Raw genomic sequence first — 18,057 nt, forward strand, 5'->3', positions numbered from 1 at the left:
ATCAACAACCTCCTTGGGCAACCTGTTCCAGATATTTTCCATCACATTTCCTTCCTGTAATTATCTTAATTATATAACAGCAATAAAACTGTGTCAAACACGTACTAACTGTCTAACACTTAAACAGAAACTCTAAGTATTTTCCACAAATCCTTCACCATTCTTTCAGCCTATTCCCACTATATCCCACTGCCAGTTCACAAATATTTTTCTGAAATCTCATTCCCATAACCTTGCCCTGTTTGGCACAGTTATTCCGACTCAATATCATGTTTCTTCATCTGCTAAAGTCAAAAGGCAATGGGGCTTACTATGATGTCATCTAATTTCCTCTCTGAACATTACAGCACATGCAGCATTTACCATGAAACAGGAAAAGGAATTTATTCCTTGCACACCAGAAAAGAAGGTCAAGCTGCAAAAATGAAATGTGATGTGGAGATCTGACAAAGTTTTCTAAGGTTGGAGAGACTTATTTCTAAGTGTTTTGGATTAACTCCAAACATCCTAGAAGTTATTTTTCCATTAAACTATCAAAATAGTAATGCCGACATGGATCCAAGTTGAACTGTGTAAGTTTAAAACTACAGGTTAAGATTCCTTTCAATTCAAATTGCCATATTTTAGTATTGTTAAATAAGAGAAGGTTAAAGTTAGTAATATCACCAGAAATATGAATGAGCCAGAGTAGCAGAGGGAAACTGGGTACATTCAACTGACAAATCTGTACTGTGACATTGCAGGATGAAAATCACTTTGCAATTTTTACAACTTTTGTGTCTGCAAGCTGTTCTTGCAATCACAGCAGTAAGTGCTAGACATAGCAAGTTTCTGTTTTGCTCAGTTACTCTATACTTCCTATATTAACCTGGTAGGACTGGACGCAAACCAAAAGGGCCTTTCGTCGGGGAGATGCCACGGACGATACAGTCGAACAGAAAGCTGATCTGCTCTCCTTCAGCACAAGAAAGGAAAAAAACACCAGCCCCTGCAAGAAAGCACAATATAAATATGTGAATATCTGAAGCTATTTATTATTTAGCGATCAAAAGAGTATTAAGTGCAAGCCATGAAATCAACATGTTCTCCAGAGAAAAGAAAAAGAAAAAATTCAAGTCAGCAACGCACTCTTTCACAAATATACACATAAATTCAATAGCTAACTAATAACTTATGCTAATTTTCTGAGATTTGGGCAATTAGAACAATGCCCATATGCTCAACAGTTGTCTGGGCCTAAAATTTTGTAGATCAAATCTTAGCTATGCAAGTTTCAGGGACACTTAAAGTGTCCTCATCAAAATTATCCAAGTTAATTCTACTTTTACCTAATTTTAACCAAGAGCAGGTTTTTTATATCCCAGTGAATTAAGATTTGCTTATATTGCTGGATTATATTATACATTTTCCTAGACTAAGTCCTATGTGTCTATTATTAACAGAATGTAATACAACTCCACAGGTTGTCATCAGATCTTTACCCTTTGCTCAGCTCTGATATTTTGCTTTCCATTCATTAAGAACAGCCCCAAGCAAAATTAGAATAAGAATCACTAAATAAACAAACAAGTTCTGAGATGCATGACATATGGTTATATGGACAACACATGAGACTAGAAGTGCTCCTCAGAACGTTTTATTTGAGAATTATCAGTCAAGATATTGCTCATATCGGGGTGGGTGTGGTGGAAATCTACTTAATCTTTTTGATGACCTTAAAACATCAGGCAAAAGACCACCCCAGTAACCAGTGACTTCATGAAAAAAAATATATATATATAAATATATATATACATACACACACACACAAAGACAATAATCAGATACAAAAGGAAATTAAATTAGGCCTTGAAGAAGAGCTGCCAGCTCACCAAAGCCATGCACACTAGAAAATCACAATACCAGATCTTAGACCTGCAGTTAGATTTTGCACATAACTTCCCTAGGGACTTGGGCCTCTAATCTGGACTTATGTTTGACTTATGCATGTCTCTATCTAATTCTGAGTTGTATATATATTTTTGCCATATTTACTTAAAGCAGCAGAGCTAGTCTTGACCAGAATGCCTGCGTCCCCATCACTTTCCAGATATGCCCCGTCACATCCAACAGGATATTCACATTTCACTTAAGCAATAGTTAACTTTTGACTGCTTGACAAAGGGCTATAGTATTCAAAGAAAGGGGATAATAAAGACTGGACCACAAACCATATTAACTACTTAAGTAATTAGATAGAGCGAGCAAGCCATAAACTGACCACTCTAGGAAAAGCATATTCTAGTCCACACTCTTGTCATTCTCAACTTATATCACATCTAAGTTTCTGCCTGCACTGCTTAAATCTATTCAAGACAAGATTGTTAGCAGCAAATTCATAACTTGATTTGTCACTCCACCACATTTGTTCCTCTTCAGTTCTTACTGATCAAAACTTCTGCAGCCAAAGAAACAAAAATCCTGTTTCTGGTACAGTATATTTCATTTGGTGAACTCCTATAAATTCAACTGGAATTAGAATTCACTTACTGGTAGAAGTTAAATTTGTATTTAAGGGCTGGCTTGCCAATCATTTCTAGAGATAAGGTCTCAAACTTGAGACTGAGTGTAGACAAATATTAAAACACTAAGCTATGTTTAAGCAACTGAAAAGATGAACACCCACTAGTTCAGGAAACAGAGCAGCATGAAGCCTTCTTAGCTCCACACTTCTAGGGTACATTTTCTTATTACTGTTTTTAAAAACAAGTTTGTCCCACATTTCCTCATAGCACATATACACACCCTGGCTTCAGTATCAAAGACCATCTAAGTGATTACAACACTAATAATGCAATCTGACAGGTATGACAGTTTCTGGTGGTGACTCACTCACAGTCTTGTGCCATTTCCCTTCCCCAAGAAATGCCAAAGAGTCAGAGAACTCTGTATTAGAAAGAGCTGGGTGCAAAGTATGTATTCAGGAATTATTTGAAATTCAACTCTTCCTTTGAGCTGCCTTCTCCTCCCTCCACAGAGTAGAGGGAGCCTAGGGAAACCAGTTTGCCTAATCTTAGATGTTATGACTCTACCCCCATGAATCACACTGACACCAGAAGACATGCCTTTCTTGAGACAGCAGGGTAGCACAAGGCTTTGCTGGGCTCTGAACACACGACCTTCTCATCCCATGCACAATAAGCAAGCAGGATACAGAGACAACATAACAGAGGACATTCATGTCTCAGGCACAGTAATACACTACGTGGCCTGATAATTCAGCAGAATCCTACACACTGCCATTCAGGAAAAAAAATTCCTCAAATATTTCTGTACATAGGGAATATACCTGGACCACTTTGTCTTTCATCACTATTGCCAAGAATCTTATTTAAACTCTTAAGAGTCTCAACAAGCCTTTGACTTTAATGGAAAGAAAAAAGTAAATGTGTGCATGTGAACTGGCTGCTTAACTCAAAGGATAATTTCTGCAAAGAACTATCACACATTTTGAAATCACAAAACCAAATGTGACAGCATTTATATAACTAGTGCAAACACTGTGTGCACATGTGCACATGGATACAAATCCAGTACACACATACACATAAAATATTTCTTTATAGATTCTATTATTTACATGATCACCGTAATCACTTATTGACTCTCACAGGAAACATTTTCTTTTTTGTTTTGCTAGGTAGAACTAGATGGCAAGGGAAGGAACAAGTCTGGAGGTCCTTGCAAAAGACATCAGGTGAGATAAATGAATGTGAACTTAGGTTTAACTAAGTCACATTTTAAGAGCATGCATAAAAGCCAGCAACTACATTTCTTTTCTGCTTTCTTGAGAAAGCAGAGAAATTAATTACTAGAAATTCACATCTCAGTCATACGTTGGAACAGATTTGGTGCACAAGTATTTGGAAGCTGAGGAGTATGTGGTATGTGTCAGTGTAATACCATGCAGCTGTTTACTAGACTGAAGAGCTCACTCACTCACTCTCTCCATGGGGTAAGAGACTTGGCAAAGGCAGCCTGCAAGCACTTGCACAAGGCTGAAGCACTACACCAGTCCTCTGTGGCAGTTAGCAGTAAAGCATTGTACAGTCTCCCAAACTTTCAAGGGGAGTTGCTAATTTCATAAAACTTACAAATATTATTAAGTCTTGCTAATGTTTGATTTTAATTCATCATATTAAAAAAGCAAACCTGTGGACAAACTCATGCTGAAAATGTGCAATAACCAAAACTGACTTCAATCTCCATACTGTGTGTGAAAGCAGGGGGAAGAGGCAGTCCCTTCCCATGAATCATTACTCCTAACAGGTGCCAGACAATGCTAGAGCCTGAAGTCTTTTAGCTACAGGACAGGTACAAATGACGGCGGATCATGGTAATCATCATGTTGTCCAACCAGTATGTCTCAATCCTGGCCTTGAGCAACGACCTTAGAAGGTATCTCAGGCTACACAGCTCAGGCTGCTCTTCTCTCTGGTGAAAATGACAATGGGTGTCCCTATTATTGACAACTAAGACATGGGCATGACTACTAAAAAACAAGATGTTTGTTGTCTGCAGTAGGCCTAAGTAGGAGACAGCAACAGGAAAATAGCCTCACATAAACAAAACTTTTAATCCACATAGCCCAGAATCATTCCAGATGTTGCCCCAGTTCAACCACTTCTACTGCTTCTAATTTTCAAATAAACTCCCATTTGTTATAGGGCTCCTCCTCTTCTCCTTTGGCCCTTCCAGATATGCTGGTAGCCACTTCCACTATTCCAGAATGATTTTAAAAGCTGCTTGCAGAAGTCTGAGAAAGCAAGCAAGCAAGAAGCACCTAATTTCATCAAAACATCACAAAGATCACAGAATACTCCTGCTTATCTGCAACTTGTAGCAGCAGTATCTTTTGTTCTTTCAAAAGGCACCAAGGGTCCTACAAGTTCCTCTCTTCTAAGAGATGCTGTTAGAAAAACATGAGGCAGCTTGAAACTGGACTCTGGAAGCTAATCCTGAAGAACATTGGAGAGCCTGAATTCTCACAACATTAACATGTCCTTTTATTACCCTACTTGAATTTTTTCACGCTGACCTTCAAGTCAAGATTCTCCTGGCAACTGGTCATTTTAATCAGCCCACACTAATTGAGCTAGCAACTTATAAAAGTGAGAGGATCCTTTTTTCCAGCCTGTTATTCTAAGTAAACCTCTCAGTTGACTCCTAAATGGTATGTGTGATCGAGCTTTAGCTACAGAGAAGCTGGGGACAGGGGGAGACAATTTTTTCCCCAGAGGTTAACTTATTTGCAGCTGTCAGAAGAAGAAAGGCTTTTCTAATCTCTAGCAGTACAACTGTGATGATAAGAGCAAGAGAAGTTCAAAACCTAAATGCTCCTCTTTTCCTATTTAAGAATAAACAGGTATTGTCCATCTTAAAAATGCACCTAGATTTAATGTTTGAAATCTCAGCATTATCTCAGATGGTTTCCCTCTACCTGGATTGAGCACCAAAGCCTTCAAAGTTGAACAAAACCTGTAATGAGCAACTAATTCAAAAACATAATTATTTTTTATTTATAAAAAATTTTGTGAAGAAGCAAGGAACTGAAAGCTAAAACAAATTCAGATCTTTTTAGACCTCAGTTCTACCAGAGAAATATCCAAAAATAAGCTCTCCTTCTGTTTTGGGCTTCATGGCATTTTTTTCATGGAGAAAGGCAATCTAGCCACAAGATCATTGTTTCCTTATAGTAAGGTATTTATTACAGTGCTATTTAAAACTAAAATTCACTAATCCTCTACATTCAGAGTTTTACAGGAAGAATGGGAGAAGAGGTATGGTTTAACCTACAGGAAAGTAAAATTAATAAAAGTCTGCATAATGTCATGTGATGTTTCTATGACAGGGTAATGGAGAGTGCCTTCATTTAGGAATTAAAACAACTTATGTAATAACATATGTGATTATTTTTTTTCCTGGGCACTAATTTTTTGTCTTATTCCTCAAGAATTTCAGAGGAGTCTTCTGTTAAGAATAACCACAGTAATATTTTCATTTAGGTCCTATTTTCAAAAAGCATTTTCTCCCAATGGCAGTATTAAATAAAATATTCAGACTAAACATATATTTAAATGTTGTTACGCTTGCAGATGTGTCTAAGTGCCCAGTTAAAGGCATCAGCTCCTTTGACTAGATAAGCTTGAACTCAAGACATAAAGAGTTTCCAACCGTGGCAGGCTATTTTGTACTAAAATTAATATGCTGTTGTTCCCTTTGAATGCACACATGCAGTGGAAGAGGCAAAAACACCCTTTCATGGAAATGGAAGGTTCTCAGCTATCAAGACAGGCATTTCTTAAGAAAAAAGAAACATCAATATAATGCTCAACAATGTAGTGGGGCCCTTTCCAAAGTACTTGTCTAATTCCAGTCTCTGTAACAAAAAAAACAAACAAAAATAATCATACTTAAGAGACAGATACAGAGGAGAGCTACTGAGGAGCTCCTGTAGCTGGCAAGGAAGACAAATCTTGCAGAGTTTAACATAGCAAAAGTGACAGAGATCATAAATAAATGCTCTATGAATATTTAGGGAGGTAGGCATCATGGAGAGAGAACATGACACTAAAGGACAATGTTGGTACAACAACAATCTAGGATAAATGAATACATAATTTCCGTTGGAAATTTTTTAAAGATTTTAAAAATCATAGATATAAAAGGATCTACAAAACTCAAAACTACATTTTAAGACGAATTCACACTTTGATTATTTTGAAAGGATTAGAAAGTCATGAGAACACCAGTGTTTACAACAGTGTTGGACCTTGAGAAACAGCTGATAGCCATTCAGAAGCCAGATTATTTATTTGGGTATGCCTCACCACAACTTCAAAGACTATTTTAATTCATGGTGTATCAAGAAATGCAGAATATCTTCCTGGAACCAGAAAAGCTTCTCTTGAAAGATAAGGGATTATATTTGTTCCTTTTTATACCTGTATCATTTCACACCAGAAATCAGTGTAAACTTAAGGGGCGAGGGGAGCGGCAGCACGGGGAGCACAATATAGTTAATTCAAATGCTTGAAGCTCCATCACCTACAGTTTCACATTTGTATCATCCATCCACATTTCATACTACACATTCCTTATGCATCTGGCATTCTGGTCACATTCCTTATGCATCTGGCATTCTGGTCTATGGATTGAACCCTTTAGGTTTTCTGCAATGTGGAGATAATATACGGCAACATTCAACCGGTGCACAGCAATCATATAAAATCTAGAAGAAGTTACAGAAGAAATGTCACAGTTTAACTAAAGAACATAAATGAAGGGCTATTTATATACCTCATTATTTCTGGGCTTTCTTATACAACCCAGATTTAAATTTGGGAACTAAGCATTTAAGCTTGGGAGCAGTGAACAGAATCTAGGTGCACCGACCAGAATCTGGGGTCTGTCCCTGCAGCTGTGCTCCCAGTCCCAAGGCTGCAGACACACACTCCATCTTCCTCTTCGGATCCCTCTGATATTTGCATGTCTGGTTCCACAGTGACGTAACTTCCAGGCCTTATAGTGGGCTGTTCTTTCAGTGGGCACCAACCACTCCTCAGGAGAACAACAACGATTTGAGGCCCTTGCCAGCTAAAAGAGGCCAGGAACACAGATTTCCCACTCCGTTGAAGTACGGCAACCAGGAAAGACATGCAGAGCAACACTAGCACCACTTCATCTTTTCCAGTGATGTTCTAGAGTGTCATCTCCAGCTAGGCAACGCACTTGGAAAATGATTCCAGTTTTGGTTTTTCTAACTGTTTACCTAGGGGCCCATAACTTCTTCACTCCCACTTCCTAGAATGAGTCTGTAGGAGCAGACTTTGACCTTTTCAGGAATTTACTTGGAAGAATCCCATGTGATACAGTCTTGATGAGAAGAGTGACCCAGGAGAGCTGGCTGATTTTCAAGGATCACCTCCTGCAAGTTCAAGCCAAGCAAATGTGGCAGGAAAGCCTGTATGGATGAACATGGAACTCCATACAAAACTCAAATACAAAAAGAAAGCATACATGGGGTAGAAGTAGGGTGACCAAGATGATGCAAGAGGAATACAGACACACTGTATAAGTACATAGGAATGGGGTTGGGAAAGCCTAACTCTACCAGGAATTGAATCTGGGGAGGGATGTAAAAGGCAACAAGAAGGGCTTTCTGCAAGTGTATCAGCAGCAAATATAATGCTCAACAATGTAGTGGGGCCCTTTCCAAAGTACTTGTCTATAATTCCAGTCTCTGTAACAAAAAAAAAAAACAAACAAAAATAATCATACTTAAGAAACAGATACAGAGGAGAGCTACTGATGAGCTCCTGTATCTTGCAAGGAAGACAAATCTTGCAGAGTTTAAAATAGCAAAAGTGACAGAGATCATAAATAAATGCTCTATGAATATTTAGGGAGGTAAGCATCATAGAGAGAGAACAAGACACTAAAGGACCATCAGCAGCAAAAAGAAAACTAGGCAAAACTTCAGTCTACTGTTGAATGGGATGGTGGACCTGGTGACAAAGGACATGAAAAAGGTTGAGGCACTCAAAATCTTCTTCACCTTGGTCTTTACTGACAAGATTCCATTCCCTCATTAGGAATCCCAGGCCCCTGAGACTTGTGGGAAAGCCTAGAAAAACAACAAAAAATTTCCCTTGGTAGAATAGGACTGGGTTAAGGAATGTTTAAACCAACTGAACATACTCAAGCCCATGGGGCCTTATGGGATCCATCCACAGGTGCTGAGATCCTTCCACACAGAATGGGTGATAAATAATTAAGCACATTTCGCCATGATCTGCAAACACCCCTTTTTAATTTTACACTTTCGAGGAAAAAAAACAGAACTGAAGTCATATCAATTTATCAACATTATCATAAAAATCACATATACTAAGAATTCCTAAATATCTGTTCTTTATACCCTACCACAATATCTCTCTCAAAACTCCATTATATCTAAGATTCTCCAAACAATGTGTGTTGCAAATGTTTTGTCAGTCAGTGATGGACAGTTCTTCTGGAAAAAGCATGAAAGAAAAAAAGAATTGGGTTTTTTTTCTTCAGTGTTTTGGGTTTTTTGGTGTTTTTTTGTTTGTTTTTTAAGGGGAACATAAGTTCTGGCGTCCATCATTTCTTTCTGCTAGTCATTTCTACTTTTCAATAGCCCTCAGAAGATTATTTTGCCTCATCCCATATTCTAATTAAAGTCTGCACAAAACACATGCTTAGAATTCACAGGTACTCCATTTGTAATAACTATATACTTCTAAAATCAAGCCATTATTTCAAGCCTTTATTAGTAAGAAATTACTGTCTTCTTCCTTTGAGGCACCTGCATTAAGATTCAAAGGAAAAACCAAAACCAACATATGACAGTACTGCTGCAGCTCTTACTCAATAAAAACTACAGGGATTCTGCTTCCCTAGAGAGCCTCAGGGCTACCAATTACTGGAGGAGTTGCCCAGAGAAGCTGTGGAAGCCCCTCCCTGGAAGTGTTTAAGGCCAGGCTGGATGAGGCTTGGAGCAACCTGGTGTAGTGGAAGGTGTCCTTGCTCATGGCAGGGGGGTTGGAACTAGATGATCTCTAAGGTCCCTTACAACCCAAACCATTCTAGAACTCTATGATTCTATGAATTACACAAATAGTTAAGTCTTATATTCTCTCATTTGAGGAATTTCATTGATAATTTATATAATCTGGGTAATCTATCTACCCAATTGCTGTTAAACTTACTTAAAGGTTGCTTAGTATTTCTACTTCAGCTTCCTACATATTTTTCTTTTAAATATAAGTCTTCCAGAGGTAAATTATTTCATATTTCATTCACTCAAAAACTAGTAATCTACACAAGCTTTCCAGAAAAAGCAGCAGCTTTTTAAAAGGAAAAAGAAAAAAAAAAAAACAAAAAAACCCAAAACACCACATTGTGGTTCAACATTGGGAATTTTTTTCCCTGTAAGCATTCTGAAGTGTTTAGATCAAAAATAAGTTTTCTATTTTCAGTTTAGAATTCAAAAAGCAGACCCAAATTATGTAAGCATATCAGTGCACACACTTATTAGAAGTCCAGCTTGCATTTAAAGTGGTACTTGCATACAGAGACAGGAATGAAGAATTGTTTTATTCTACATGGAAAACGAAACTGTTGAAAGCAAAACTGCAGGTGTTAGCAGACCTACACTAAGCTGCAGAGTCAGGTTTAGCCTGCATCAATTGCACTGTCCACAAGAGAGGGGGGGGAAAGGTGACTGTGCTGACTCCTCCTTATACTCTAATAACCAGTTCTCTCTCTCACAGCCATAGGAAACAAGACACTTGTATTGCAGTTCCCATGCCAGTTTTTAACTGAAATAGAATAACCTTAAAAGAAAACAGATTTGTTTCCTCACAGGCTGTACCTATAACCCTTTCCTTCAGATTATGGAAACCCATCTTTAACCTCAACCTCTGAATTAGGCAGGGAAAGATTTGAACCATAATCCTTCACACCAAAAACAAGTGTGTTAAATACAACAGTTAGTCCACATGTATCATCTTTGTAACGCAGCTCTGTACTTTTCAATAGATGGAATGAAACCCGCTCATTAGTGTGAAACAGTCAAAATAAATTCTTTCTCCTTCCTTGCCAAATTTTGCCAAAGTCCCAAGGAAGAATATCTTTGGATTTGGATCAACTCTGAAACCTTCTATTTCTTAGTTTGGTAACTACTATTTTTTGTGGAAAAAAAAAAAAATCCATTATTTTGACATTTCTGTATGTAAGCCAAACAACTTCACATACAAATTGGCAATCTGCATACCCGCTCACACTCACAGATCACCAATTCAGCATGGCTTCAAACTCTGCTTTTAAAGTTAAAACCTTATGTTTTCTAATGATGCATATGGTATTATACCATTGATTAATTATCTTTCATTTTCAGCTCTTGCATAGGAGCTTTGCATTTTATCTGCAGTGAGAATGTGAGAAGACCTAAACTGGACATTGGAACAAGAGATTTCTCCCCATCTAAAGGTGCATCTTAGTTACTAGGCTGTAAAAACTAACTTCAGCTTGTTCGCTTTCATCTTGACCCCATGAATCTCATGGGCCCATAAAGTGACAAAGCGACTAACAGCGAAGGGAACAGACAGAAGTTCTTAACTTTTAGGAGCTAGAACTCCTCTACAGGATTTAGACATTAGTATTTATACAATGAGAGCCTGGATGCCACCTGTAATCTCAAAGCTCTGTATCATTTTCCCCCTGCCAGCAACAAAATAAATAATCATCATTGAATAATCTGAACATTAAGACATTTTGCCTTATCTCTTGCATGACACAAGCCATAAGATTTCATTACATTATTTTTGCTCTATATCCAATAGCAACAGTTGACTAAACATCTTCTGGAGAGGCACAGGGCAACGTTGAGTCAGGACTCCACATAGTCACATTTTTACTGAAGGCCAGGGTTGAAGCCTGCAGAAATCTACTCAGTAGAACAGACCCTCTGAAATGAGGCTCTATGCCTGTATGACAAAGCAGCACAGCTGGTTCTGCAAACTCCACTTTGAATGAGACTAGCATTTACATTTCTACAAAAGGTTTCAAACAACTTTTAGAAGACAGGTTCCATTTGTACTTACAGAAGCCGCACCTGGTACCTCCTTCAAAGATGAATCCATTTGGGACAGCTCCATATCGACGCAGATCTGAGAGCTTCCATTGCCCCATGACACTAGGAGGAAGGTCTTTTACAAGGACGAGAATGTCATTGCAGAAATGCAGGGTAGCAGGCCCACTCTCTAGTTTAGTGCCAGGTGCTACAAAAACTTGAAATCTATGAACTATCAGATAAGGAAGAAAAAAATAAATTACTGTAGAAAATAGAATTAAGGTACCATGACTTATGTAACATAAGCCATCCTGTTCAGCTGTGGTATGTGGACCCACCCCCACCCACACCATGAGGCTCCAGCATAAAGAATCAAACTAGAGCCCAGACAGCCCCATGTGAGTAGCTCTAAGCTCATTACTTTCTAACATGCCAGTTTATGATTGGAAAAAACACATCTTGGCTTAATGCTACAAATGATTAAGTTGTAACACTATATTAATTTATCCTAAATCTTCCAGGCTACTCCCTGTCTCAAATTAGTCAGTTATCCAGCCTACACTTCAGTCCTACCTCTTCCATCCCTGCATCACTATGTGGGTTGCTTTTGTCTCCTCCATTAAACAGTCTGTGCCTCTCCTTTCCTAGTTGCATGCATAACACACACATAACGCAGTGCCCAAGGAGCTCAAAAGCCAAGGTTCAAGTAGGCAAGTTCTAACCAGAGCTCTGCCACTGACTCATTTGCAACCTTTCATCAACTGCTTCACTCCTTCCCCAGCAGTAAAATAGAGAAAATTCTTTTTCCCACCTTTGTGAATCTTTTGGGAGTTCATGATGGTAGATGTCCAGACATTTAAAATGACTAGGAAATTAAGTGATATATAGGTAATAAACACTCTTACATGTCAGTTAATTCTTCATAAGTCACAGCCTAAACCTTCAAAAGAGTGGGGGGAAAAAAGGAAACCCCTTGTGTCATTCAAGTCCACAAAATTCAGGTTCAAATCCCAACACTACTATTCCAAATACTGCAAAGGTCCATACCTAAAGTAGCAGCTGTTCTAGGCCAGTCCCCACGTTCTTCTCCAGAGCCGCTGCATTCTGAATAATAAGCTATTGGGACCATTTCAAGGGCTCAATTCTCACAGTGTTTCAAAGTGAGCAGTTTAAATGAGCAAGTACCCAATTTGCAAACTGTTTTGACCACCACTGCTTCTCTAGTTCCTTTCATCTTGTGATTAGACACAGAATTTTTTATTTTTTTTTTAAATCTCTCTTGGCACAGAGAAGCATCAGGACTGTTACATTTCCAGTCAGAGGTTTTTGGAGGAGCATTTATCAAGAGGCACATAGACTTATCTTTTGGTTATCCATCAAAGATCATATAAACATCTACCTGCCTATGAAATCTACAGGGTAACTTCCAGCTAGTCTCACTTCTTACAAATGTTCTTTCCTGTTTCTTGCCTATGCTTCTTCAAGCATCGTGAATTTCAGCTAGGTCTGAGTCTTGCTTCTCATCTAAATACTTGCTATATTCGTAGTTACCATCTTAGCTGTAAGTCAACTCCTCATCTGTGACGTGTACTTGGTAAGTTCTCTAAAGCTTCAGCAGAATTAGCCACAAAGTCATTGGAGTGAAATGTACAAGGAGACAGAGATAGATCTAACTAACCACAGCTCTACTTACAGCTTTGCCAGTAGTGCTGCTAGGGAGCAAATCAATAGTCACACGATGTCCCCTTTTGGGCACACAGTTGTTACACAACCTGCTTAAACATAAACTATGAAAAAGATACCAAAACCATCTTAATGAATAATGTTCAGTAAGGAATCTTTAATATTTGGATCCCTCTGCCCAGTTAACTTTGCTCAGTACTTTGCTGGCAATTAAACCATTGCAGCAGAAGCATCAGGGTACTTTCTGCCTCGTAAATGAGGAACAGATCACACTCTGTGCAATCAGTGGCAAGTTACAACAGCTGCTGAAAACAAAGAGCTGTAGCTCAGATTCTACACTGTTAAAAAACAAACAAACAAACAAACAAACAAAAAAAGTGTATCCAAATCTGAAGACAAAGTAGAAGAAAAAGCAGATCTGGACACAAAGATTTTGCCATATGCTGCTTTCTTTGTAAACTGTAATTTATTTTTTTTTCCAAATGTTTCTACTGCTCCTACTCTGAAAAAAAATATTAATAAGCTGAATACACTCATGAACAAAAGGTACTGTTTAAGTTCCTTATTTCCTTCAGGTAATCTTCTCTTCACAGCTATTCATTGAACTGCAATATGCTAACCTCCTCAGAATGAGCTATGGGCTCAAGCACTCTTCTCACACTAGACTTATACCTCAATTCGCTTGATTCCACTGTTTTCTCTAATTTTTGTTCTTTTATTCCAGGAATCACATCCACCTAATTTGTTAAAAACAGAGAGAAAACACTAGGAACTCCAGTGCAATTACCTCCATTCTGTAGTCATTCGAAAACATCATCAACTCCTTTCACTTTTTTTTTTTTTTTTTTGCTTCCCAGACTCTGAGGTCATCTGTCCTTAGTCTATTTTTACCATCCAGCCACCTTACTTCCAAGGCACATAAAGGCATCCTTACTACACTTTAAAAAAACCCACTAGTCTCCAACCTCTCTTCATGTAAGTCTCCACTCTTTTATATTTCTGCCTAGCCAAACTACATAGTCTTTAATTTGGCTTCTTTCTCCTAACTGAACCTGCACTGAAAGATAAAACGCTGAATAAATTTTCTATACTCTGGTCTATCCGCCATCCCCTGAGTTTTTTTGCAATTAACATTCTACAAATTATTGCCAGTTCAACTAATTATACTTGTTCTCGTCTTCATTTCTTCACCTCCACACACACTCTCTCCCTCTCCATCCTTACTCCATACAGCTGCATACATCTCCATCCAATAGGTTCTATTCTGATCTCACTTACAGCTTTCCCTTAAAAAAAAAAAAAAACAACTCTTTGCTGCTTCTGCATATCCTCCTATCATGAACAGAACCCCCACACCCAGACTGAGGTTAAATGCTCTCTCTATCCCAGCACTCCATCAGTGCAAGATCATGAAAACCAGACCTACCCTGTCAAATACAAATTCTCTTTCAGTTTTTAGAACAAGTCCATGCTGTACATAGATCCCAAATTTAGTGATGAAATAGAACCAGAGCACAATACAGCTACCTCAAAGTGTACCAGCTACTCATGCCTCTATTGTTCAGGATCCCACTCTAACCTTTCCCCTTATGCAAGGTTTCACATTTGATAGCTCCAAGTGGTACATCCATACATCTCTCTTCTGATACTTCTACATTTTATTACTGTAAAATTCCCAGGCCATCTCTCTGTGTACGTACTGCAAAGGAACAAGTCCACAAATGCAACAGATGGCAAAGCATATGTAACAAATTATTAAGACGGCTAATATGTGTCTCCCACACACCTACCCTCATTCTCTAGTTATGACTAAAGAAACATAAGACAGATACTATGGATTACCAATATTATCACTCCTTGTTCACCACTGTACATGTCAGAGCTGCTAACGAAGAAAATAAAGTAAAAGGATGTATAAGAGTGAAGTTAGCTGGAAAGCCTATGTCTGATGACACTCCTTATTGCAAGATGTTTCTTCCTGAAAGGGGACACTAGCAGCAATAAGCATTATCAATGTAACACCTAGTAGGCAGCTCAGAAAACTGGGATTGAACTGGCCAAGTTCTAATTGGGACCTTGCTTCTCTTAATTCAGCCTCCCTCTGAATGTTGTTAAAATCCCCATGTAAATTGCAGGACCAGAAGTAGAAGTCTGATGACTTTGCTTCAAAGCTACACAGTTCCAAAAACAAAAACAAAGTTAAAAGCTATTGGGCAGTACTGTAATCAAAACCTACTATAAGGGACATCTGCTTTAAGGTGTAAGAGGAAAATCAATCTCTTCACTCTTAAATGAGTTACAGTCTTTTCCTTAACTGTCTTTTGTTATTGGCATTTTAGCTATGGTCTTCTGTGCTTTTTCCTCCCCTTGGAAAAAAAAAACGTGAGAAGACAAAGGTTACCTTCCCCCAAACTGTAGCGGATTCGCACATCCCACGCATACATTGTTTCCTTGTTCTCAAATCCCAGCATCACAACTTGGGAGAGACAGATGATTGCAAGTGTGTGATTCAAGCCCTCATAGGAGAGCCCAGGATCCAAGCCACAGATGTCTTCTAAGGTCACGCTGCTCCTCTCCTTGTGCCCTTTCGCTCGTTCAGATTTATCCTTGTACACCAGCATGAGCAAGCAGTCTAAAAGAAGCAAAACTGTCAGAGATTATGAGGCAGAACATAACACAACACATTTCTCAGTACTCTACTTCGATGCAAAGGTGCTTTAGACAACTGATCAAGTTAATGTAAGAACTCAGTTTCCTTTTCTCACCCCTAGTTAGTTTGCAGTCCTTGTTTTCAGGGAGCAAACACTGAAGGCATGTTTCAAGGGTAATCTGCAGCAATAAGGAGGCAAGTGAAAGTCTTCCCTATTTTACTTTTCAAAAATCCAGTGGTTTTTCAGATACTCCCCCAATTCTGGAAGGGACTGACTCATTAATTCTGAACATTAGGAGTTACACTACGATAGCTGTTCCCATTACAGACACTAAAGACCGAGGGGCTATTGTCATCTATATTTCCATTAGAACATACTGAACCACAAATGAAATTCTTACAGTGGTTCACAGATTACTCAACTCCTAAATGGTGAGCAGACTGCGCTGCCAGATTGTTAGTGTCAGCTCAGGTTTCCTAGTTAAATGTGACACAGTAGCCATTGCTAAATAACCATTATGTGCCACACCTTCTTTTTTTTTTTAATATTTGCTTATGTCACTATTTGTTTTTAACCCCTTCCTAGAGGTGTTTATTACACAGTACCTATGCAACAGAAGTAATTCAAATGCCACGGTCCCATGGGAAAAGCACATGTCACAAGCAAACCCTAAAGACAAGAAAAAAGAGAGGGAGAGACCTCTCCTACTTTTTACATTGATAACAAGAGCACTCTTCTTCCCCCAGGTTGCCTTCCAACCACATAGCACTCAGTTGTAAATGAAATTAATGGTCAATATCAAAGCTGCAGCATCCCCAGCTGAAGCTGGCCTACATACCACAGAGAAGAAAGCCCCCTCTGCACCATTTTATGAATGTTGGGGTATGTTGCTCCGAGCCCTGGCGAGGTGCCCTGCGGCTCTTCAGCTGGGCAAAGGACTGGCAAACCTCCAAAGAGGTGAAAAATGACTGAAAGACTGAACCCTTTGCTAACTAAAGAAGAGCTTTGCATGAACTCACAATTGGTTTTGTGCACCTGTTAGCAAAAGCAGCTGCAACTATGATATTTAAGGATTCTGCAATACAGTTGTGTGTCTGAAGAAAGAACAACTACAGTTTACAGACCAAGAGAAGGAAATCACTGCAGGGCTTTTTCTGGTAAACTTGGCTAATTTCACTAGAATAAAAACCCTATTTTTGAGGAACAAGCTACATAATCAGTCAGTAAGTTTCCAAAGCAAGCTTCCTCATCTTCCCCCTCCAAATTGGCTTACTCATGTTAGAAATCCAGGCCCACATTCATTTGTATGGATATCAGCTCTAGAACTGACAAATGCCCATTCACGCAGAGAAGTTTAACAGATTCAGCCACAATAAAAGGCATTTAAAACACTAACACAACTGTAAAAACCGAAGTAACAAAGACTTAGGTTGGAAGAGCTTCAACTACTAAAAAAACCCCTTCAGTCTACCAGGAGCAACCTAGAGAAGATGCCACAATCCATTCTGCAGCAATGCAGATTCATGTTTTCTAACCACAGACAACATTTAGCCCTGGAAAGGGATACTTTGGGGCCCAAAAGTTTTCCCTCTTAGGAAACAATAGGGGAACCTGAAACCTACTTTTCACTGAAACCTACTTTTCACTCTCCATCAGTAAAACGTCAACTCTGAATGAACGTTTTCAATTTCCCCATCAGAAGCATGGAAATTATATTTTTAATTCAAAACTTAATTTTATTTTTAAATTGAAGTGATATTTTATGTCAAAACACTAATCAAAAATAACTACCGAGCTTACAATGCCAGCTTTTTTTTTTTTTTTTTACAGCTACCAATCACCCTGAGGAAATTTTTTTATTATTATTTTTTTTTTTTTTTTTAAGAAAAAAAGAAATTGCATTTTAAACGGGAACCAAAACCAAACAGTTGTGCCTTGAAAAGTCACCTTTTGGTTTTAGTCAGCGCCTGATATTAAGCTACTTCAAACCGCGGCTCTGACACAGCGCCCAGGCACCGCTGGCAGCCTCGACGGACAAACGCTGCACCCGGGCACCGGCCGAAGGGTCCCGGCGCCACAGCCCGG

At 38.7% G+C, this 18,057-nt stretch overlaps 1 protein-coding gene across 1 annotated transcript; it reads right to left on the reverse strand.

Moving 5' to 3' along the window:
• Positions 1 to 868: 868 nt before the first annotated feature.
• Positions 869 to 15,953, reverse strand: LOC104521916 (protein Dok-7-like; the record flags this gene model as incomplete). Its single annotated transcript, XM_010164053.1, has 3 exons — positions 869 to 988; positions 11,670 to 11,870; positions 15,723 to 15,953. Coding segments are annotated over 3 exons (552 nt in total), but the record flags the coding sequence as incomplete, so codon positions are not given.
• Between the last annotated feature and the right edge of the window lie 2,104 nt (positions 15,954 to 18,057).

The sequence above is a fragment of the Antrostomus carolinensis genome, unplaced genomic scaffold (assembly GCF_000700745.2).
Source record: "Antrostomus carolinensis isolate BGI_N321 unplaced genomic scaffold, ASM70074v2 scaffold16503, whole genome shotgun sequence".
Classification (NCBI taxonomy): Eukaryota; Metazoa; Chordata; class Aves; order Caprimulgiformes; family Caprimulgidae; genus Antrostomus; species Antrostomus carolinensis.